Genomic DNA, 24,187 nt, shown 5'->3' on the forward strand with positions numbered 1-24,187 from the left:
ATAATTGCTATATAGACTGTTTCTTTTATGTATATGTAAAACTTGAATTAGACTAATTCAGTATTGAAGATTCTTTGGAGAGAATTTCCCAGACTTTTAATTATGACCCTGAATGAGAAATGTTCTGTTTTTTTTTTTTTTTCTTTTTTTTTTTTTTTTTGTTTTGTTTTTTGACATGACCTGTGTGTATAAAAATAATAATCAGATATTTTGCAGCAATATTTACCTGGGTTGTATAATATAGAATCTGACACCTTCTTTTCCCTTTTCAAAAGTTAATTATAGCCTACTAAAAGTCAGTAAATTAGGATGGAGAGATGGCTCAGCAGTTGAGAGCACTGCTGCTCTTCCAGAGGACCTGGGTTCGATTCATTGCACCGTCTTGATAGCTCACAATCTCCTGTAACTTCACTTTTAGGTGACCAGATGCCCTCTTGTGGCCTCCAAGGCCACAAGACATGCATGCAGATTACGTGTGCACATGGAACTAAAAGGAAAAAAAAGCCAAAAAAAACCCTAAGATTATAAACTGAGGTTTGAGTGACATTGAGTTAGGCTCTGGTTTTAAAAAGCAGTATAATTGTTGATTAGTTGTTGGTATGTAAATGCTTCATGCATGGTCATAAAAACAGTATGTGCTTTGTGCTGTACTTGTTAAAATGTATCATTTAGTGAATTTATTAGTATAATTTTGAAATTATACTAATAATAATTAGTATAATTAGAAGTTTTAGAAAATTTTTCTTTACAATGTCTTTTATTTCCTTTTTGTGTTGAAAATATTAAAAAATAAACTAACTTTGACGGTCTTAAAATGTGAAATATTATTGTACATAAGGAGAATCAGCTGTTACCCCAACATCAGGGTACAATGTGCTGAGTTCTGTCCTTCTGTTTGTTGTGGTTTTACTCACTTCTTTTCCATTCCAGGAATGTCTGAATCTGAACAGGCTCTTAAAGGTACTTCTCAGATTAAATTACTCTCATCTGAAGACATAGAGGGAATGCGGCTTGTATGTAGGGTAAGCGCTACTTTTCCCTGGTTAAGAGCCCAGACAGGAAGCCTGTGATTTGTGGTCTATGAGATGTTACATTGTTGACTGTTCCAAGCCATCCCATTTCTTCACTGACTTCGAAAATATTTTTATATTTAACTAATCCATTTATTTAAATCTGTTCTATTTTAGAATAAAACCAAACGAGTTGAGTCATCTGTAGTTGTGATTTTCTTTGATCAACTTTGTATTGTTTGTTTATTTGCATAAATATTTACTGAATTGCAAAGATTGAGAGATGAGTATGACTTTACTCTGCCCTCAAGAACTTCAGAATTATTATTATTAGTTTATTTGTGTGTGTGTGCATGTATGGTTTTGTTTGTTTTTTTTTTTTTTTTAAGGGTCTCTCTTTCTCTCTGGCCTTGGCTGTGTTTTGTAGCATTATATTTAAAACTGAAGTTTTTAAGATACTTTATCATTTTATGTTTGCATAGGACAAAGTACAAGGCTCACACAGAGTTAGGCTAAAGTCCTTTGAGACACCTTGTAGCATGGAGGGGTGGATGGGATTGATTAGATAAAATCACATACTTACATTTTGTAAAGGAAAAAAAATGCCTTAGATATTTATTAAAACTTTTGTGCAGCATTTGAAAAGTGATTTGATGCTAACTCTTCTGTCTGGAGAATTTTGTATTTCTTTCACTTGATATGATTTTTTTTTTTTTTTGAGGAAATTCATTAATCTTTTTTTTGTGTTTCCTTTCATGCTCCCCCAGGTTAGAAATGTCAGATTAGACTTTCATATGTTGATTGTTAATTTAGGTATACTTCTTCATTAAGTTTACTTACAAGAAGCCTGTTTATCTTTTAAATAAATTTATTTTTATGTATTTTTATATTACATATTTCTAACTTTAATATTGCATACAAAATGGTATCAAATGATTTCATTTGATTTTTACAAAATCAAAGAAAGTTCAGGGTTTAGGTTGTACTTTACTTCTTCTTGAATGTACGTAGTTTTCTTTTCAGCTTGCGAGAGAAGTTTTGGACATTGCTGCTGGGATGATTAAGGCAGGCGTAACTACTGAAGAAATTGATCACGCTGTACACTTAGTAAGAACTTCACTTTCTTATTTCAGAAGCTTCAAATGATTAATTTTTTAACTTCATCTTTATAATGTCCAAAATAACTTTATTAAGCTAGTTTGAAAGGTTATTTCTGTATTGTTTTATGTATGAGAAGCATTTCATAGCTATGACAGTGGTAAGTATTATAGTGGGCAGTCAGGCATTTGACCAACTGCAGTTGAAAATCTTTGGGAAACTGGCCGTGGTAGTGTACCTTTTTAATCTTAGTGTTAGAGAGGCAGATCTCTGTGAGTTCAGAGGCCAGCCTGATCTACAAAGTGAATCCAGGGCATTTAAGGCTACACAGGGAAAACCCTGTCTCCAAAAACCAAAAAAAAAAAAAAAAAGGGAAAAAATAACTTAGGTTTGTACAGATATGCTTGTGTTCTTTTATTATTTGCTACTGTTATCGAAATAGGGAATATTACAGTGTAATAGTAAGTAATACAGTGATGGCTTAAAGTATTTGGGAGAAGTGTGTAACATATATGCAAACACTACACTACACTGTACAAAGGATTTGAGTGGTACTGGATCCTACTGTGACTGGATCTGTGATGCTGAGATTCCTCCAGGGCACTTGAGACAGCTTATTCTGAAACCTCAGCCTGTAGGTTGAGCTTTTAGAAAATTGATTAACTAGTGTTTCCGAAAAATCATACTACTGTGCTATGTATTCTGAAATACAGAATAAGCTGCAGAAGCTAGACTAGAAATTTTCCTTTTGTATGTACAGAAAAAAGGCAATAAACAGATTAGATAGGAGGATCCTGTCTTATTCAGTGTTTTGCTGTAAAGAGACATCATGACCACAGCAGCTCTTACAAAGAAAGCATTTAATCTGACCTTGCTTAAAGTTGCAGAGGGTTAGTCCATTATCATCATGGTGGGAAGCATGGCAGCATACAGGCAGGTGAAAGTGGAAGGGAGAGAAGGGAGAGGGAGAGGTAGGAAGGTATGTAGGGGATGGGAGGGAAAAAGAGAGCCCACCTCCGGTGACAGACTTACTCTAACAAGGCCACATCTCCTGATCCACCAGAATTCCACTCTGGTGACTAAGCATTCAAATATATGAGCCTGTGGGGCGTAATTCAAACCACCAGGGATATCGTTGAAACAAACAAAAAACAAAAAAAATCCCCACTAACAAGGCAATAAACAGATTAGATAAATATTTTTAGTATATATGACTTGGAGATATCTTTTTGTTTTAAAATAAAGATTGCTTGTTAGAGTCTTTAAGATGTAGACTAGTGCATGCACCATATGTCTAAGTTCATGGAAGAGGCTTAAGTAATTTAAACACAAGGACAGTAGGTTTTGAAGACCTCTCTCTGCCCATCCATTTTGTATGCGGGAATGATGAAACTGACACTCCCATACAGCACAGCGACGATGGTATTATGAATGGGGACAGCCTTCCTGAAGGAGTGACTATATGTCTAGCGCTTATAAAAGTGCTGAAAAATTAAAAGCATTGTTAGATTTTTTTTGACTGTTTCAAATCTATTTCATTTATTGTTTGGTTGTGGTGGGAGTTGGGTGTATGTGTGTCTAGGGTGAGTGGGGGTCTAAAAAACAACTCAGTTCTCTCCTGTCATGGGTCCAGAGGATGAAACTCAGGTTGTCAGACTGGTGGCAAGTGCCTCTGTCTCCCTCTTGTGGTTTTTTTTTTTTTTTATGTAGACTTAGATGATTTTTGATTTTGAATATTGTATAATCGTAGATCATGGGTAGGCATTTTGAGTATTTCCTGTAGGTCAGGTACTCTTTAAAGTACCTTCATATTTAGTAGTTTGATGTTGGCAGCATCCTCTGGAAGTAGGTGCTACTATAATTGTCCAAGGTCACATAACTTACAGAGGATGAAAACTGATATGATTGATACATATTCTCTGCCAATGAAATGAACCAGTTTAAGCCAAATTAAAGTATGCAGCAGGGTTATTGGGGGCAGTTCACCAACCTCACAGGAGTGGGTCAGTGAAGTTGCCTTCAGAGGGAGACAGATAGAAATGGGGGCAGGGAGTGGGGAGAAGAAATGCAGAGGTGGGGGGAAGAACCAAAATGCCTGGATTATATAGTGAAAAGCCTGTGGGGGAGAGGAAGCCCAGCCATAGGCTGGGAAGTTCAGGTAGGGACTGAGGGATGCTGGGAGAACTCCAGGTCCAAGTTGGTTAATTAGGCACCTCAGTTGCTTGCCCCAGGTCTGAATCCTAAGGATGGTACTATAGAGAAGTACAGCCATGTCAGGGAAGAGCTGGAGGGATGCAGTTATTTGCTGTGAGAGGATGTTCTACCTGAGGGAATGTCAGATTACTTAAAGATTCTAGAAATAGTGGAATTGCTAGTAAAAGTATGGATTATTTCACAAATAGTGTTTTGGCAGCTATTATTTGCTGAACTGAAAACCATGCTGTAGCAAGGACACAGAACTTACAGTACACTGATGGCCGCTATATAAAGATTCAAACAGAGCTGTTTCCTAAGTCCACGGAATGTAATGATTCAAATATTGCAGAAAGCACTTTACCATTTCTTAATTATACATGTACTCATTTTCTGTTTAGAGTTGCAGCTGGCCTTAATATAAGGCAGTATTATTAAAAGTACCTATTAATTTGTGCTATTTTTACTGAAAATGTTTCATAGGTAGTAAAGTCAGAATAGACTCTTCACATGACTCTAGCATATATTTGTAGTGTGTGAATTTGATTCCGTTTTACATGAACATAAGTAAACTGCTTTGCATACAGTGTATTTAATTGGCATACGTTATCCTGCTGGATAATGAACAGGATAATATCTGCCAGCCAGTCGTGTGTTGTCATATGCCTGTAGTCCCAGTTTCTAGAGCTGTAAGTTCTAAGAAATTCTGGGTGGCGACAGCATGGTATTTCTCTGTGTGTGTTTACGTGTACAATTCATACACATGCACACACATACATACACCACTATTTTCAAGTAAAATATGATATTCTTCATAATAGCATCTATGATGAAATCCTTCAGATTTTGTGATCTGATTCATTATATACAGATTTTTCTTTTACATTCCAAGTTATTTTCTCTGTACTTTCATTTACTATAGGCATGCATTGCAAGAAATTGCTATCCTTCTCCTCTGAATTACTATAATTTCCCGAAGTCTTGTTGTACCTCAGTGAATGAAGTCATCTGCCATGGGATTCCAGACAGACGGCCTTTGCAAGAAGGTGATATTGTTAATGGTAAGAAATTTGAGTAACATTTGTCATTATGAGCAAAGAAACAAGTTTCTGGAGTCCGTTGAGAGGTTTCTATAGTGAGAATTTTGGATTTTGGTTTCTTTAAAGATCACAGAAATGTTAAAAATATTTCTTCATTCTAATCTCAGGTATGGGGATATGGGACTGCTTTGAACTTTCTGCAGCAGCTGACTATGATTTGTCTCATGCTCCAGCAGAGACATGGTTTTGTCAGCTGCTGAAGCTGTTTGTGGGATTTTGTGACATTTTATTCTGGGAACTTTTCAGGGGCTATATTAATGGTAGGGTCCCAAGAGGCAGTGTTGCTAGTTGTTAGTTGTTCAGGGAGTTGATTGTGATTTGAGGTCTGCTCCGCATAGAAGAAACAAGAAAGACATTTGATTCAGGTATCTCTACCCCCTTCCCTCTATCCTTCTTTCTCTCCTATCTAGTGATGGGGGTGAAACGGAGAGGGTAAAGGATGGGAAAAAGAACCTACAAAGACTACCTACAGGTTTCTGTTTTCTTGACTTGATTTTTTCCTGTTTAAAATTCTGTCACTCAAAATTGAAGGAACTCTTTCTGCCTGCCTGCCTTTCTTCCCTTTCTCTCTTTTCTTTCATCCATCCATCCATCCATCCATCCATCCATCCATCCATCTATCTATCTATCTATCTATCTATCTATCTATCTATCTGAGATAGAGTCTCTTTACAGAATACTGTCTATTTTGAAACTCACTCTGTAGACCAGGTTGGTCTCAAACACACAGAAATCTGACTGTCTCTATCTCCCAGTGCTGGGATTAAAGGGGTGTGTAACCACACTTGGCAAGAAATCCTTATTTTGGGGGGTTGAGACTGGGTTTGGCTGTCCTGGAACTCTCTATAGACCAGGCTGGCAGGAACCCAGCCTGGCAGGAAACCAACCCATTTTTAATGATTTTAAGTGTGTTGCATTCAGCATATATCTAGTTTGTGTTCTAGACAACCTGTTTATCTTCACAGCCTATTTTACATGTGATTGGTAAGTACACAATGTTGATGTAGAAGTAATACTGAGCCCATTATATACTTTTTTCTTTTACCAACATTTACTGAAGGTATGAAGAGATCATGATAGGTTTTCAGAAGAGATTTTAGGGAAACAATTGTAATTAATAAAGACCTTAAGAAAAGGGAAAAACTCACAGAATTGACTTTTTAAAATGGAGTGGCTTGGATTCCTGTACTCTTCTGTTTTGGAAACACTGCATGTGTGAGGAGCTACAATAACATTTCCCTTTGGGATGGAAAGTACCAGTGAAGGAAGCTCCTCTAGAGAAAAGTAATCAAGTCTTACCCAGCTCTGAACCATGTGAGCTACACCAACAACTGGCTTGGCAAGCAATGTGTTCTGGTACATTAATAACATGAATGTTAAGGTGGTAACCAACCACTTTCTGATTTGATTTTAAGAAACTCATGCCCGATACTGTTACTGGGCCAAAAAGCCATGGCTGGCCAAGTCATAGGTTGCAGGAGAGAACCTGAAATAACTATCATTCTCCTAAATGGATACAGTAATAAACCATACCCTCGATTCTTATCTTTATGCCCATAGATTAGTACTGCTGTCAACTCCCATCAGAGAAACCTCTTTTTGTAGTAGATTTTATTAATACAGAGACTCATAACTAGCCAACATACAGAGATATATATGAGACTGGAGTGCTTAGCTGTAAATGGCTCTCTATATCACACCCTCATCCCCATCACCCCACCCCATGCCAAGGCTCAGTGATTATTTCAGAAGAGGGGACAAAAAGATCCTCAGAGACAGAAGTTGTGTTTTGCAGTGAAACAGCTTTTGATGGACATGACAGGGACATGAATTCATAGCACCTGTGACCATATACACAGGACATTTTTAAGGTCAAGCCATCCAAAATTACACCATGGGGGAGGGGGTCGAGCTCATGAAGTTCCACTCTTAGCTGAGGAGCAACAGTGGTTCCTGACTTCTGAGGGTGGGAGAGTCAGGGATGTGGTCCTTGAGATAGTCCTACGTCCATGCATATACAGGAGCACTAAGAATGTGTTTAAAACTAGCACATCCCATATTTACCACCCTGCACAAAACCAAAGTGGATCAAAGACCTCAACATAAAACCAGGTACACTAAAACTGTTTGGAAAAAAAGTGGGGAAGAGCCTTGAACTCATTGGCACAGGAGATAACTTCCTGGTCACCAACAGCACAGGCTCAAAGAGCAACAATCAATAAATGGGACCTCGTGAAACTGAAACGCTGCTGTAAAGCAAAGGACACTGTCATCAGAACAAAACGACACCCTACAGATTGGGAAAGGTTTGTCACCAACCCTATATCTAACAGAGGGCTAATATCCAGAATATATAAAGAACTCAAGAAGTTAAACAGCAACAAATCAAGTAATCTAATTAAAAAATGGGAAACAGAGCTAAACAGAGAATTCTCAATAGAGGAATGTAGAATGGCAGAGAAACACTTAAAGAAATGCTCAACATACTTTGTCATCAGGGAGATGCAAATTGAAACCCTGAGATTTCACCTTACACCCATCAGAATGGCTAAGATCAAAAACTCAAGAGACAACATACTGGAGAGGATGTGGAGAAAGGGGAGCCCTCCTCCATTGCTGGTAGGAATGTAAACTTGTACAACCACTTTGGAAATCAATCTGGCGTTTTCTCAGACAATTAGGAATAGTGCTTCCTCAAGATCCAGCTATAGCACTCCTAGGCATATATCCAAAAGATGCTCAAGTATATAATAAGGACATTTGCTCAACCATGTTCATAGCAGCTCTGTTCATAATAACCAGAATCTGGAAACAACCTAGATGTCCCTCAGCGGAGGAATGGATACAGAAATTGTGCAACATTTACACAATGGAATACTACTCGGCTACTGAAAACAAATCATGAAATTTGCAGGCAAATGGTGGGAACTAGAAAAGCGAGGTAACCCAGAAGCAGAAAGACACACATAGTATATACTCACTCAGAAGTGAATATTAGCCATATAGTATAGGATAAAAATACTGAAATCTATACTTCTAAAGAAGCTAAGCAAGAAGGAGGATTCTGAGTAAGATGCTGAATCCTTGCTTAGAAGGGCAAACACAACAAGCATCGGAAGCAGGAAAAGAGAGGGAACAGGACAGGAGCTTGCCACAGACGGCTCCTGAAAGACTACTGATTGTGGTATCGAAGAGGATGCTGAGACGTATAACCAGACTTGGGGAAGAGTGCAGGGAATCTTATGAAAGAAGGGGGAGATCGGAAGACCTGGAGGAAACAGGAACTCCATAAGGAGAGCAACAGAACCAAAAAATTTGGGCCCAGTGGTCTTTCCTGAGACTGATACTCCAACCCAGGACCATGCATGGAGATAACGTAGACCCCCTGCACAGATATAGCCCATGGCAGCTCAGTGTCTAAGTGGGTTTCCTAGTAAGGGGAACAGGGACAGTCTCTGACAGGAACTCAGTGGCTGGCTCTTTGATCACATTCCCCTGTGGGGAACAGCCTTGCCAGGCCACAGTGAAAGACAATGCAGCCAGTCCTGATGAGACCTGATAGGCTAGGGTAAGATAGAAGGGGAAGAGGACCTCCTCTATCAGTGTACTAGAGTATGGGCCTAGGGGGGGAAGAGGGAGGGAGGGTGGAATTGGGAGGAGAAGAGGGAGGGGACCACAGCCAGGATACAGAATGAATAAATTGTAATTATCATTTATTACAATTTAATAATAAAAAAATAACAGACCCCTCCCCCCAATACCAGCACGTGAAGTTGGGAATGGAAGACAGGAAGGAATAGGGTGTGGATTTGATCAAAACACATTATGTGTGAAGTTCTCAAACAAAAAACTTAAAAATAATAGTCTTCCCTAGATGTTTGTGTGTTATAATATATATATAATTCACTTATATGTTGAAACATTTATAATGTAAAGCTCATGTGCATGTGAGTATGTTCTTGAATGCATGTGTGTTCACCTGTGCATACTTATGTGGACACCAGAGGTTAACTTTGGGTGATTTTCTCTCACTCTCCACCGTATTTTTTGAGGGCTCTCACTGTTTTAACTAGACTGGCTGGCCAGTGCATCCCCAGCATCCTCCGAGTTTGCTCCTCCGGGATTGGGTATGTGCGCCAGCCTGACTTCATTTTACATGGATGCTGGGGTTAGTTACTCACATCCTCATTCTTTCTCAGAGAGCACTTTACCCATTGAGCCATCTCTGTAGGTCCCCACATGGTATTTTTATTATTAATGAATTTAGTCTTTTTATGATCCAAAGGACCAAAAGTCCAAATGTTAGAAACTGCACAGGTAGGAGAGAATAGATATAATGTTGTCTTTATTATAGTTGTTGTTTACTCATATAGGGCTCTTGTTTACAAACATTTCACAAGTTTCGAAATCAGTCCTGATTTTCATATAGGGTATCTCTATCTATCTATCTATCTATCTATCTATCTGCAACAGAGTCTCACTATATAGTTCTTGCCAGCCTTGAACTCAAAGAGATCCTCCGTACCACACCTGACTAAACCTTAGTTTTTTTGTTATTCATACAGCATGTGACATTTTTCAGGAATGAATTGTCTGTTTTGCAGTGGTTCAGGTCGCCTGAAGTGTATAATGTAATGATATTCATTTAGTATATTCTCTAGATAGACACATAATTTCTTGTAGTGACACAGAGTAATCTACTTCAAGCCTGGGGTAAGGATGGATGAATGACCAGTAGATTTTTTAAATAACCCAGAACAAGGTAAGCTTTGCTCTGTGTCCCAGGCAGAGGAAGAGCAAGCTAAAGATAAGTGGAAATGTTTTCTGTTTAATGGCAGAACTTAGTGACATCATCAGTTCAGAATTATTAACCTGGTTATTTATCTTACACAGTTGTTTCCTGTATAATGTTTCTCCTGCCACAAAGGATCTCTTTACTAGCATAAAAGCCTACAACTGTCTGTTGCTGCACAGTCATACTCTAGTTCTCTACAGTGAGTTATTTCCCCTGAGGGTTTTCTCTTAGGCATCACTACACTCACTGGGAACTTGAGGATGCAGATGGTATCATTTTCATTCAAGTGCATGAAGCCGTTATGCTTGATTTTAAAACATAAACAAACATCGGCTTTATATCTGCTTTTTTCTTTCCTTCCAGTGGATATCACTCTTTATCGAAATGGTTATCATGGGGATCTAAACGAGACCTTTTTTGTTGGTGATGTGGATGAAGGAGCGCGGAAACTTGTTCAGACTACGTATGAATGCCTGATGCAAGCAATTGATGCAGGTCAGCCTCAGCTGTGGCACCCCCTGGCAGCGCACTGCAGCGCACCACATGCCACCACTGTTCAATGCACTGTTATTTTATTTTTCTTTTTGATTCTTTTCAGTTGCATTGTGTTCTCATAGGAAAAGCAAGGATTGGGTTTGGGTGAATGGAGATGGAGCCTCCTTGATGTTTGTGTCCCTCTTTGCTTTTCATAGCTCTTTACTTCAGTATCCTTGGTACTTTTAGGGTCTTTTTTTTTTTTTAATTCTCTTTCTGCTGTACTTGAAGCTGTATATAGGTAGTGTATGTGCTTAGTTAGGTTAGAATTGTAGAATGTTCATCTCTCTTAAAAATTTTTTATTTATGTGAATTGGTGTTTTATTTGCATGTATATCTCTGTGTGGGTGTTGGATTCCCTAGAACTGGAGACAGTTGTGAATTGTCATGTGGATGCTGGGGATTGAACCTGGGACTTCTAGAACAGCAAACATTGCTCTTAACCACTGAGCCATCTTTCCAGCCCTTGGTATCTCTTAATTCGCTATTACTTCAACTAATATCTTAAAGATCCTTCTAAATTAGTCTATATACCTGCATATATAGATGTACCTCCTTTAAAATACTTTTTAAAATTACAATATGTATGTGTGCACATAGGCACTGTGCTAGTGAGGACAACTTTTGGGAGTTGGTTCCCTCCTGTCATGTGGGTTCTGGGGATGGGACTGAGGTCATGGGGTGCGACAGCAAGTGCTTCTCTCCACAGGAGAGGAGGCCCAGGGCCTTGTGCATGTTAGCCAGTACTTCCCCATTCAGCTGCCTTACCGGCCCTGGCTCATTATTGCTATTCTTTTTCTTACTTCGTTGTTTTAGTTTATAGGTGTTAGGATTTTATAATGTTGACCTGAACGTTGGTGGTTTCCTGCTTCTACAGCATTGCATATAATAAGTACATTTCTCTAATCTTTCTCAGGCTGTCTTGGTTCTTACAGATGACTTGACCAGGCCTTTTTTGTTGTTGTTTTGGGATGGCAGAACAGTAAGTGCTTGTGGTTTGAGACTACTGATAAAAGGCTAGTCTGGGCGCAATTTTCCAGAAAGTTCTATAGCCTTTGAATTTTCATATTCAGTGTATGATCTTTCTCACCACACACTATTCCCACCAAAACTCTGACATGTCATTGGCCATGTTAGAGTAGAATCCTCCAATGAATGTATGGTTAATTCTAATAACATTGATCTGCTTTGACTGTTTGCAGTGTACTGTTTGAGATTTAAGAAATGAAGCTTTTACTGTTTCATATAAAGACTCCTTGGGTTAAAATGAAAACGATAAATATTAGTGTGGGGAAGTTCTCCACCCAAGTTTACTTACTATCGATTTAAAAATTTCAGAGTTTTAGGTGATATCACAAGAACTTTCATATTTTCATTTTTGAGAGCCTCAGTTTTCAATTATTTTTAAGGTTTTTAACCAAATAATTTGTTCAGTGTTTCTGTCCTCTGCATCTATCATGACTGACATAACCAGAAATATTGAGTGCTGTACAGAAACATGGCTAGAACGTGGCAGGCACTGACCAGAAGCTGAAGTTACTTTCCAGAGTAGAAATCTAGGGTGTATCTTGTTATTGTGAGTTTGTTAATATTTTAACTTCATTTTAAGATGTTTAACTTTATCTCTGGTGAGTTACCAACACTCTTCCCTTATGTAACCAAAACGTCTCCAGATATGATCCATGGGTCAAGGTTGTCTCCAGTTGGATATTTGGGGAAGAATCCCCATTGCTTCCTCTGCCTTTATTGTTGCATGAGGATTTGTTTCATTATGTACTATGCATTGTGGCATGAAATTTTGTTGTGTATCCACCACCTCTCGAAGACTGAAGTCCTGGGTGAGATTGAAAAAAAATTACTGGAAAAGTTACTGTGTAGTTGCTAAAAATTCAGAATTTTTGATTAAAATATTCCTTTAGCTAGTTACTCAGACCTTTGATTATTTGGGGAAGATTTATATTCTCTAGGGAGGTTTTACTGAAACCTTAGGATATGGTAGTTTAGGAAGCTGAAGAAGAAAGTATAGGGCATGGAAGAAGGAAGTTCTCTCTGCCTTTGCCTGCTTGCTCTCGCCTAGCTAGTAAGTTCATTCTTCACTGGTGTTAGAGCCTACCTCTGTGGGGACTCCAGCATATACTACAGATCAGCGGAGACACCCAGCCTAATGGACTAAACAACTACTGGACTCCTGGACCTTTTGTTATTAGACAGTCATTGTTGATAGCTCTTCTAATAAGTCCCCCTATGTGTGTTTGCGTGTGTGCGCGTGTGTGCGCGCGCGTGTGTGTGCGTGTGTGTGCGTGTGTGTGCGCGTGTGTGTGAGTGTGTGTGAGTGTGTGTGCTTTCTCCATTCTGTAAGTTCTGTTCCTCTAGAGGACCCTGACTAATATATCCTTAGTGAAAGAGATTAAAAAACATATTTTCTATTGTATTGTTTAGTGTTCTTAGAAAAAACAAAAGGTGCTTTTTTTGACCCTTTGGTGTTCTCCTCTTTTTTTTTATTATAGGAGGTGTTCCTGTTTTTGAATTAGCTTTGGCATTTACTGGGCATCTGGATTTCCCTGGGCCTTCATTTCCTCATATGTAGAGTCAGGCATGAAGGCATAGTGTTTACCAAGGTCCTCCTTCCCACAAGGAATCCAACTGCTTAATTAAATCTAACTGCTTAGTTAAATGCTGCTTTTCCTCACAGGTCTTTTCTCTTCCTTTCAGTGAAGCCTGGTGTTCGATACCGAGAACTGGGAAACATCATTCAGAAACACGCCCAAGCAAATGGATTCTCAGTTGTTCGAAGCTATTGTGGGCATGGAATCCACAAACTTTTCCATACAGCTCCCAATGTACCACACTATGCCAGTGAGTACTGTTCAGATACTTGGTTTTTTCTGTTTATGAACAAATGCTCAAGTATAAGTCAGGTCCTCCTGCTTTCTCTTGACTGAAGTAATGTATAAGCTTTGAACACACTCCTTTGCCTCCCAATTTCACCTGTTCAAACATAATGTCAAGCTTATGCCTTCCTCACATGACAGTGACAGTAGATGTGTGGCCAGGAAGAGGTGGTCCAGGCTCTGTTGTATTTAACTAATCCTTTCAGGTCACTCTGGTATTGTGTTCTGTTCAGCATGTAGTGTGTCAGGAGCAGAGATGCTTGGAAGGATCTGCTTGGGAATTGTAGTCAGCCAGCCTGGGACTGGCGTAAATCATCTGTATTAGCTTCCATTTGCAGAAATTCAGTCAATTATATCTAACTGCAAGGGAAATAGGAACTGTAATCTAATTGCGTTCTTTGGGAGAAACCTAAATAGATTTTGGCAATCAGTAAGTAGTCTTCCTATAATAAGTCTTGCTCTCACCCTTCTAATTCCTTAGGTAAAATCAGTGCATCTTACTTGGTTTGCTGGGAGTTCTTCATGTATTTTTTATTGGTTTAATAAAGGAGAATAAGGTACTTAATTTTAAGTTGAGAGTGGTGTGCAAGAAAAACAAAGTCTTAGAGATCTTGTCTCTGGAAGATTAGCCATTTGTGAGATGTGTCTTGTTATTTCGTGTTAGGAATGAGAGCTGTCCATCAAAGTGAGCAAGGAAAGGAATTTAGTGTACATGAGTGTATGCACTTAAATGCATTCTTGCGATCTTTTTTTGAAAGCACTCATATCTTTGTATTAGTTTCTCATTGTATGGTAGTAGGGAATGATAACCTCCACGAGTCGTTCACTTCGTTGATACTGGGAAGCAAGGAATGCGCCTGACATTTGACAAAAACTCACCTGACGTTTGGAATGACAGTGGTGGTGATACCCACTATCTCATTTGATCATCAAAACTAAATCATTTCCTTGCTCTGTTTATTATTGGCCCAGTGTTGAACTGAACCCAGGATCTGTGCCTGCTAGGCAGGCACAGCCTCTGAGCTGCATCTTCTGCCTCTTTCAGCCAAACTTTGAAAAGCAGGTTGTGTGCTCACATGGACAGTTCATTTGCTCACAGTCAATGCCATCAAGTGAACAAATGCCGTGGCTGACCTTTGGACACTGGTTCTCTCTGACTCTGGAGTCAGTCTCTTCTCCCATATTTAATGCTTCTTACAGTGAGAAATGAAACAGTTGATGACTGTGTCCTGGGGATTACCTAAAGCATGGCTGAGGTTTTGGTGTGGTGGAAGAGATGAGAAAGCACTTGCAGGTAGCGGGGGTTCCGAATAGTTCTGAGCTGAGACCTAAGCTAAGCTTGGCCAAAGGTTGTTTTGAGGTGTCAGGAACAGGCAATCTGAGGAATAAAATATGGGGTTCTTCTTGCACGTAGAGGAATTTTTAGGAATATTTTGGGAGGGTGCTGTTACCTAGGTATGACTCAGCAGTTGAAATCATGAACACACAGCAACTTTGACTGCTCACATGGCATCTAAGGAAGAAAGGAAAAGAGAAACAAGAGTAGAGGGGGTAGTGGGGAAGAGTGAGACCACAGTGCATCGTTTAGAAGTGTGGAACTGTCATAAAGTAAAAAAGGAAACAATACACAGACATGTGCACAAATGAATGCCGTGAAGCTGGTGGGAAGACTGTATTGGCTGTGGTGTCTAGGTTGTCGCATAGTGAAAGCAGCTCATGGGCCAGCTGTTTTCTAGGTTCATGCCTCTGAAGAAGAAATAAAATGAGTGTAGTGGGGAAGCTGGAGTGGTGCTTTGTATGGACAACACACAGGGTATCAGTCAGCACTCACCTGTAGACCACATCATTGTGATGTTAGGAAAAGGATGAGAAGGAAAGAAGACACAAACATTGGAAAACAGCTAGCAACTTCACTTGTGTATGTTAAGTCCTGAAGTAAGCTGAGTGTCCATTCCAGTCACAAAACTGAAGTGCTAGTCTCATCGTAAGGGCTGTGTGTAAGAGACTACAGAGAGAGAGAGAGAGAGAGAGAGAGAGAGAGAGAGAGAGAGAGAGTAATCCAAGTGTAGAGGCAACAAACTGATAGAAGTATGAATTAGTAAGGCTGAAGATAGTGAAATTTGTGGGAGGAGGTGAGTCAGTTGTAGTATAGCAGAGATACCTAAGTTTCATATTAAATATAAGAAAGAAAACAGGGCTGGAGACAAGGGTAAGAGTACTGGCAGCTCTCACAGAGGGTTGAGGTTGGATTCCCAGCACTCACATGGCAGTTTATTATTGTGTGTAGCTGCAGGTCCAGTGGATTTGATACCCTTTTCTGGCTTTCTCAAGTACCAGGCCCATATGTGCTACACAGACATACATGTAGGCAAAATACTCATACACATAAAAATGAAAATTATTTTAAAAAGTAAAAAGAAGACAGGAACAGGAAGCAGTATGTTCGTTTCCACATTTGGTATGTTTCCAAGTCACAGTGATGGAAGTGCCCTGTGTTTACATGTATACCTGACTTACTTACCATAACAGTAAAGTAGGTACAAGTTTTTCATTTTTTTCTTTTCTTAAGGTAGGGTTTCTCTTTGTGGCCCTGGTTGTCCTGGAACTCATGATCCGCCTACTTCTGCCTCCCAAGTGCTGGGATTAAAGACATGCACGTCTGGCACAAGCTTTAAAATTTACATGGCAGTAGTACAACCCCTCAGATAACCTGTGTTTGTTGAGTGAGTTGTTAACAAAACTAGAACTTTTTTTCAGTATTCTGTGACATGAGTAGTAGAAGTTATAGCTCTTTTTAATGAATAATGAATGAGTGGCAGAAACAGGAATATTAGCAGGTAGTCACTTGTAGGAGCTGTGTTAAAAGTAACCAGTGGGATTTTAACCCTGTATCTTTAAGGACACATCATACCTCATATATCCCAATATTTAAAGTTCTGTAAGCTACTGAGATACATAATGCCTACTGCTTTAATTTTTTAATTTTGCACTTTTTTACATTTAAAATCCATTTCTGTTGCTGTGGTAGCATCAGACAGCACAGCTTTAGATCCCTTCATGCCCTTTGCTTTCTGTAACACCACATAGGTATGCTTTGTTGTTTTGAGTCAGGGTCTCTCTGTGTAGCTAGCCCTGGCTGTCCTAGACTTGCTTTGTAGACCAGGATGGCCTCAAATTCATAGCGATCTCCTGCCTGTGCCTCCCTGAATGCTGGGATTAAAGGTGTGTCCCACCATGCCCTGCTAGGAATTCTTAACATTTTCTGTTTGATAGTACAGGTAACTATCCTGTGCCTATTTGTCATCTCTTTATACAAACTTATTCCCCTTAACCAAAGAGGTGAGAGACTTCCGGTATATTCTACATGTCACTCAAACTTCCATAAGGTGATGGGTGATGGGTTATGGCATTCTGTTTGATAACCAATAACACCCAACATCTCCACTATCTTCCTTCCACTACCACCACCACCACTGAGTACTGGGAATAAAGTTGTGCTCCACCATACCCAGCAGTGATTGCCTTTTTCTAATTTGTATTAGCACAAAAGATTGCGTTTCTATGTTAATTAATGGTGATTATATATGGAGTTTATGGACACCTGGACCAGTAACCAGGTGGTTACTGGTGATAGCCTCTTTGCTGAATGACAGACGGTTAGAAAATTGGGAAAGTAATGAAGGGGAGTCCTGTGGTCTTGTGAGCTGTTCAGTTCAGTGCTGTTGGGTTTTGGTGTCTTTTGAGACTTTTTCCTTTAATTTCAGAAAATAAGGCAGTTGGTGTGATGAAATCGGGCCATGTGTTTACAATTGAGCCAATGATTTGTGAAGGTGAGTTTGCATGTTCCTATACTGTTTTTGTCTCTTAGTGTTTTATTGCTGTGACAAGAACTATGACCACAGCAACTCTTATATGCAAAACATTTAATTGGGCCTGCCCTACTGGTTCACAGTTTTAATCTGTTACCGTCTTGGCAGGGAACACTGGTGTGTAGGCAGACATGGTGCTGAAGAAGTTGCTGAGAGTTCTATATACAGATTTGCAGGCTGCAAGAAGAGAGGGACACTGAGCATAACTTGACCATTTAAAACCTCATAGCCCACCCCTATTGACATACTTCCTTCAGCAAAGCCACACTTACTTTATGCTTCCTTAGAGTACCATTCCCTGGTGACCAAGCATGCAAACACATGATTCTATAAAGGCAATTCATATTCAAACCACCACAATTTGTAGCTTTTTTTTTCTCTTAAATTTTTTTGTATTTAATTTTTGCAAGTGTGCACATAGTATGCAGAGGGTGGACAGCGTGTGGAGGTTGGCTCTACCATCTGTGGCCTAGGAATCAAATTTAGGTTGTCAGCATTTCCTGTCTTGGCAGACCTTGAACATTTGTTGAATTTTTGTTTTTAGTTTTGGTTACAAATCAAATCAGTATCTGATTTTGTTTGCTTTCTTTTGTTGCATTCTTTCTAGTGCATCTTTTTTTTTCCCCCTTTTTGAGTTTTTCAAGACAGGATTTCTCTGCGTAGCCCTGGCTAATTTGTACGTGCTTTTGTAGACCAGGCTGGCTTCGAACTCACAGGCATCCTCCTGCCTCTGCCTCTTGAGTGCTGGGATTAAAGGCATACACCACCACCTGGCTCCCAGTTACATCATGATTGTTAATATATGGGGTTTCTAACAAGATCATAGATTAACGTAGCGGATTCTTCTATTGTTCGTAAATATAAAGTACTTGAATTTTGGGCCTATTCCAAAAGATCTTATCAAAGGGTGAGTTGTAACAACAAGATCCTATGTCAAACCTTTGTAGACGTTTTTGCTTGATGTAGATGAAGGGGGAAGAGGAGACACAGTTATACAGGTTAATTCCAGTTAATAGAGAAGGTGTTAGAAGAGTAAGCAGATCCTTGAGGAGTGTGACTTGCCTAGTTGTCATAGCTGCTCATGTGGCAGAATTTGCCAGACTTTCCAGTTGACTCTCACTCGTGTGGTTTCCTGCAGCATCACAAGGGAGCACAGCACAGGTTCACTAATCTCTCATGATTGTCTGTGGGGGCTCGGGCGCTAATGGTGCGCTTGTTATGAGCATTTATCAGATTACAACTGGGAAATGCTTCTGCCAGTTCTTTTTGGGTTTAAGCAGGGCAGCGTGTCAGTGCTGTTGGCGTCTTTTGAAGCACAGCCTTTCCGGATCCTCCAGGTGTGAATATCCGTGTGTGCGTTAGTGACCAGAGGTCAACCCTACCTTCTGTTTTTCAGGACCCTTCCACTTTGTTTTTGAACTAAGTCTTTTATTAGGACTTGGGGTTTGACAGTTAGGCTAGCCTGGCTGCCACAAACCCCAGAGACTGCTGCTTTTTACATGGGTGCTAGGTATCAGACTCGGGTCCTTCCCCTTTTAAGGGAAGGGCTTTGTCAACTCAGCTGTCTCCTCAGCCCTCATATTTTTCTTAGTCTTCAAAAACCCTATTTTTCTTTCTTTGCCCCTTTGTCTGGTTTTTAAATTTTTATGCTATAATCTGTCCTCACCCTCTGATTGTGTGCCTGCCATTTTTTTTACAGTTACTTCAGGAGTTTCATGCCATAGCTGTGCAGGAACTCATGTTCATTATGAACAATGGGATAGTTCAGTCTGTTGTTCTGGAAATTGTCAGTTCTAAGTTTCTGTTCAATTTTGTGGGAGGAGTTTCCATGTGTTTGCTGAAAGTCTCATGCTTTTATTTTGGAAACACCATCTTGATTTGATATTGAGAAATAGAAAAATTATCAAATTGCTCCACTGAACAAGTTTAGACAATGTTATTTTGTTAGTGCTACAGATGGGAATGAAGTTGGAAAAGCTTTAGCTAGAACAAAGTATTAAGAGGGGTCTTAATAGTGAATTTGACTGATTATTTCCTCTGAGAGACTGTGAATGAAAAAACTAAGCAACTGTTTTTGCTTGTTTAAGGTGGATGGCAAGATGAAACCTGGCCAGATGGCTGGACTGCAGTGACGAGGGACGGAAAGCGATCTGCTCAGTTTGAGCACACCCTGCTGGTCACGGACACTGGCTGTGAAATTCTCACCCGGAGACTTGATAGCTCTCGGCCTCATTTCATGTCCCAGTTTTAATTCCTCTCAAGATGCCTAACATCTGAACATCATCTTGTACTGTGCATTTTATTGAAAGTACAGAAATGAAGAGGTTTCTTTTTTCTTTTCTTTTTTTTTTTTTTTTAATCACTCGTTTTGTTTTGACTGTGGATAAGAATGGACTACAGCATTTGGTGTGTGTCCTCAAGAGCATTTTTTTGGGTCTGAAAAAGCTGAGAAGAATAAAGGAAACATTGCTTACTTCCTTCAGTCCCTGGCCTCACCCCCAGTTCTCTGTACTGTGTTTTCTTCTTTGCCCCTTGAGCACTTTGACTAAACATGCTTCTCGTTGCTTTGTCACTGCCATAGACCAGCTGCCAAGGGCCAGCTGTTTTCCAGGAGAATGTTGAAGATGAGAAATCTTGAAACTTTAGCAACATGTTGCTCCAGATTTTTTATTATATATTGATATATATGGAAATATATATGCATACATTTTAAATTCCATATACATAATTACTGAACACTATAGGACCTGTGGTCTGGGTTGATTCTGATTTGACAGGATATGTGCTGTCATAAACGGATCCATAATTTGTTAGTGATGAATTCCTAGTTGGGAATTGGCCTCCTCTCACCCCCATGCTAATTATTTATCCTTGTATGTGTGTAGGGAACACTTCCGTGTAGTGTGGACCGTGTGTCAGTGAATGGATGCTAAGAGTCCCTTGGAAGTTATCAGACTTTGTAAGGTCTGGTGTTTGGTCAAATAGCTGAGCGGCAGGTGGTGGCTGGCAGCCGCAGAGTAACCTCACAGTACACTGCTACTTCAGATGTCTTTTGGTCAGAAATGAGAGGGAAGAAGCTCCCTTTAAGGGTACACCTCTGGAGTTCTTAGAACAGAGTGGCAGTTGTCCTGTGGCAGGTGATGGGGAGAGTTCCAAAATGTCTCCAGGTGTCAGCATAGTCATGGGTGGCTATAAGTTTTAATGTACAGTAAACTAACAGCAGTGAGAAAGGAACTTGTTGCAGTACTGTAAACACTCAGTATGGATGCTGCTATCCTTTGTTGCAAATGCACCTCACCTCTGTGTAGTTGAGAGCCTCATCAAAAATGACCCTGTGCCCAGAATCTGTGCTCCTTGGGGGTTGTTCAAATACGAGTGTATGCAGTGGAGACACACCAGATCATACAGTTGTCGTGAGGTATCCTTGATTACCGGGTGTCTTGTGACTTTATTGTAATATAATTTGATACCACTGATGCATACTAAGACATCTTTCCCAGAGTGCCTCAGACCTTATTGCTTTAAGAGAATGATGATAATGTTTTCATGACTTTAATGATTTAGTAAAGTGATTGAATCTGGTGTAGACTTCTGGGTGTGTGTGTGTTAAAAGTTTTTATCAAACTGTAATATTTGTGAATGGAATGCCTTGTAATATGAATGTTAATATAATATGTAAAGGGAGATTAAAAGTTTGAATGATTATCCCACTTACTGTAGTTGTATTTGTTGGGATTTTAGAGGGAACTGATGGGAATGAGGCTAATTTCATAGTCTAAACTCATTACCATTGGAGCACCTTTTCAGGTATAATACTGTACCGTAATTCCATAGTATTTAATCCAGCAGAATGCCAGCACTAGCTGAGATGTAGCTGCATCATGAGAGCTTTTAAGGCCAAGAGGATGGCTTATTTAGGGAAACATTTTCTATTCCGACAGCAGAATTAGTAATGGGGGTGGGGTGGGTGTTCAGTTTCTGTCATTAGAAAATGAAGCTCCTGGAACAAAATCTTGGTAGTGTTGTGAAAAGAGTAGACATGCTGGTGGGACTGCTTCCATTGTTTTGTCTCTTAAACAATGTGGGCTCTAGTTTAATCTCAAACTAACCCTGGATTAAAAATACTAGATTTAGTCTAAAAAACATCTACTTTCTCATTGCACGACAGTAAGTTAACGTATTAGCTCTTTTTTTGTCAGGGTTGGGACTGAACTGGTGGCCTTGTATATAGACAGGAGCTCTACACTGCCCAACATATCCAGGTTAACTTGTAAGCTGGTTTTCTTCCTCCTGTCTGTCTTTCATTTCCTATAGTTATAATTTGAAAGAAGAAAAATATGTCTGTCCTTTATCTTAGTGCTTTTCTTGTTGCTATGACACTACCCAACAAAAGCTACCTAGGAGAAGATTTATTTGGGTTTATAGTTGTTTTTAAAAGATATAATGCACCTTGGAAGAATGGCCTGGTGTGGAGCATCAACCTGCTGGTCACTTTGTGTTCCCAGGAAGCAGATGTGGTGATGCTAGTGCTAGCCTGGCTTCCTGCTTTTCATCTTCGTATTCAGACCTTCGCTCATAGGATGGCGCCATCTCCATTCAGGATGGGTCTTCTTACCTCAGTTAAAACTGGAAACACTCCCTACACTCCTAGGTGACTCCCAAGTCCAGTCAAGTTGACAATGAAAAGAAACCATCACTTTTTTTTTTTTCTGATACGTAGTTTAGAACTCCTTCAACATGTATAATACTCAGTGCCCATGTGATTTATAGACAAGGCTGGGGATTTGCTATTGCTAATTACTGTCTTCTATGTCACTTCTGGTTTGGTTGAAATGAACAGAATACTCCGTAGACACACCTGAACTAGAGAGATGGCTTGGTGGCCAGAGTGCTTGCTGATGGACAATCATGAGCATCAGAGTTGTGGTCCCAGCAACCACATGAAGCCACATGTCCCATATATGCCTGTAATCCCAGCAGTGAGGGAGATTGCTGGGCCTTGCTGGCTGCCAGCACAGCTGGGAAATGGGCTCCAGGACCAGTGAGATGCTGCCTGGAGGGAACAAGGCACAGTGGTAGAGAAGGACACATATGCTCTTCTCTAGTCCAGTGCAAACACACATTTTACACAAAACTTTATTTTTGCTTTTTGGTACCTTTGCTTCATATATCTATGTACATACTTTTCCCCGACCTAGTCCTGGGATTGAACCCAAGGCTTTGTCCACAAAGGGTATTATACTTTGCCCATTACTGCTTCAACCCCTATTTCTTTACGGATATTTGTGCTGGGGTGTAACTCTTGATGGGGTGCTTAACTAACAGAGGCTTTGCGGTTTAATTCCCAGTGAGTACCCCACATCCCAGCAAAGGAGTCTGTGTGATCATGACGTAATTGTTACACCAAATAAGTTTTAACATAGCTGCATAATTAAGTATATACAGACTCAGTTTCCCCCAGGTTTCTTTTAAGCACCCTGTCATGTAGCAGTAGTACATGACAGAATAACTCCCCTTAGTGTTTTAGGAAAATAACACTTAACAAATTGTGTCAGTTGCATATAAAAGTCTAGTTCTCATGAGGATACACAGAAATATTTTGATGGAAGAAATCATGTCACGTTGCATTCATTACATCCCACATGAGCTGTCAGTGTTCCAGTGTGTTTGATAACTTGGTGTCTGTCCCTCCCTGCTTTTCCCCTCATGACTTTTAAACAAATTTTGAGGAGCTACTAGGAAACAGTATGGATATCAAGGTCACGCAATGATTTTAGTACTCACTATTTTCTTGCCTTTGTCCTGCAAGTTGGGTTTCCCAAATCTAGCATTCTATTTACATTTACTGACATTTTACAAAAAAGCACAAATACATCATCTCTCTGATTATTAGCTGACGGCTGATGTGTTCCTCCCTTAGCAATCCCCTCAACCTCAACTATCACTCTTAGCTCATACTTGTTTTTCTAGAAAGCTTTTCACTGTGTAGCCCTGGCCATCCTAGAACTCACTCCACCAACCAGGTGATCTCGAACTCAGATCACCTGCCTCTGCCTGCCTCCCAGGTGCTGGGATTATTAGGGGCGTGCACCGGCTGCGCCTTGCATCATCCCTTAACATTTTTGAGAATCTGATTGTATTTTGATAACGCCTCTCCCATACCTCCTCCAGATCACCCTTATCTCCCTATCCACCGAACTTTGTGTTTTTAAACCGTGAGTCCAATCCATGTTGCCCAACTGCTCAGAGTGGAGGCCTGCCCTGAGATGTGACCCCAGGCGTCATGCCATTAAATCTGATCTCATTTTTTCCCAGCATATAATCAAAGGGCAATGGCTCCTCAGCTACAGGTGGGATTTTGTGCTCACTTTCCTGTCTTTGTGCTGGGACTTTGATTGGCTTCAGCATGTGCAAAACTTGTGTGTGTTGCCACTAATCATTATGTGCAACTTCTGGGTTGTGTCTGGAGAAGTTTCCTTAAAATCATGCCACCACCATCCTTGGATCTTAAGTCTTTCTACCTCATCTTCCACAAAGATTTCTGAGCCTTGGAGGAGGGGTGATAAATACATCTCATTTAGTGTTGAGCAATCCAGTTACTCTCTGCAAGGTGAACAGTTGTTGAAGGTGTTAATTGCTACCTACTCTAAGAAGCATCTGTGAAGAAGGTTGACAGAAACCCCTATGTCCAGCTTGA

The 24,187-nt window shown here is 40.0% G+C and overlaps 1 protein-coding gene across 1 annotated transcript in view; it reads left to right on the forward strand.

The window, feature by feature from the left end:
* The window catches only part of Metap1 (methionyl aminopeptidase 1), a 36,322-nt gene extending 15,120 nt beyond the window's left edge, over positions 1–21,202 (forward strand). The window contains exons 5-11 of the mRNA XM_021655791.2: positions 931–1,022; positions 2,034–2,117; positions 5,224–5,362; positions 10,560–10,691; positions 13,443–13,586; positions 17,386–17,451; positions 19,578–21,202. Of these exons, the coding sequence (XP_021511466.1) occupies positions 931–1,022; positions 2,034–2,117; positions 5,224–5,362; positions 10,560–10,691; positions 13,443–13,586; positions 17,386–17,451; positions 19,578–19,741 (821 nt within the window). The 3' untranslated portion in view covers positions 19,742–21,202. The remainder of the gene's footprint in view (positions 1–930; positions 1,023–2,033; positions 2,118–5,223; positions 5,363–10,559; positions 10,692–13,442; positions 13,587–17,385; positions 17,452–19,577) is intronic.
* The last annotated feature ends 2,985 nt before the right edge of the window (positions 21,203–24,187 follow it).

The sequence above is a fragment of the Meriones unguiculatus genome, chromosome 10 (genome assembly GCF_030254825.1).
Source record: "Meriones unguiculatus strain TT.TT164.6M chromosome 10, Bangor_MerUng_6.1, whole genome shotgun sequence".
Classification (NCBI taxonomy): Eukaryota; Metazoa; Chordata; class Mammalia; order Rodentia; family Muridae; genus Meriones; species Meriones unguiculatus.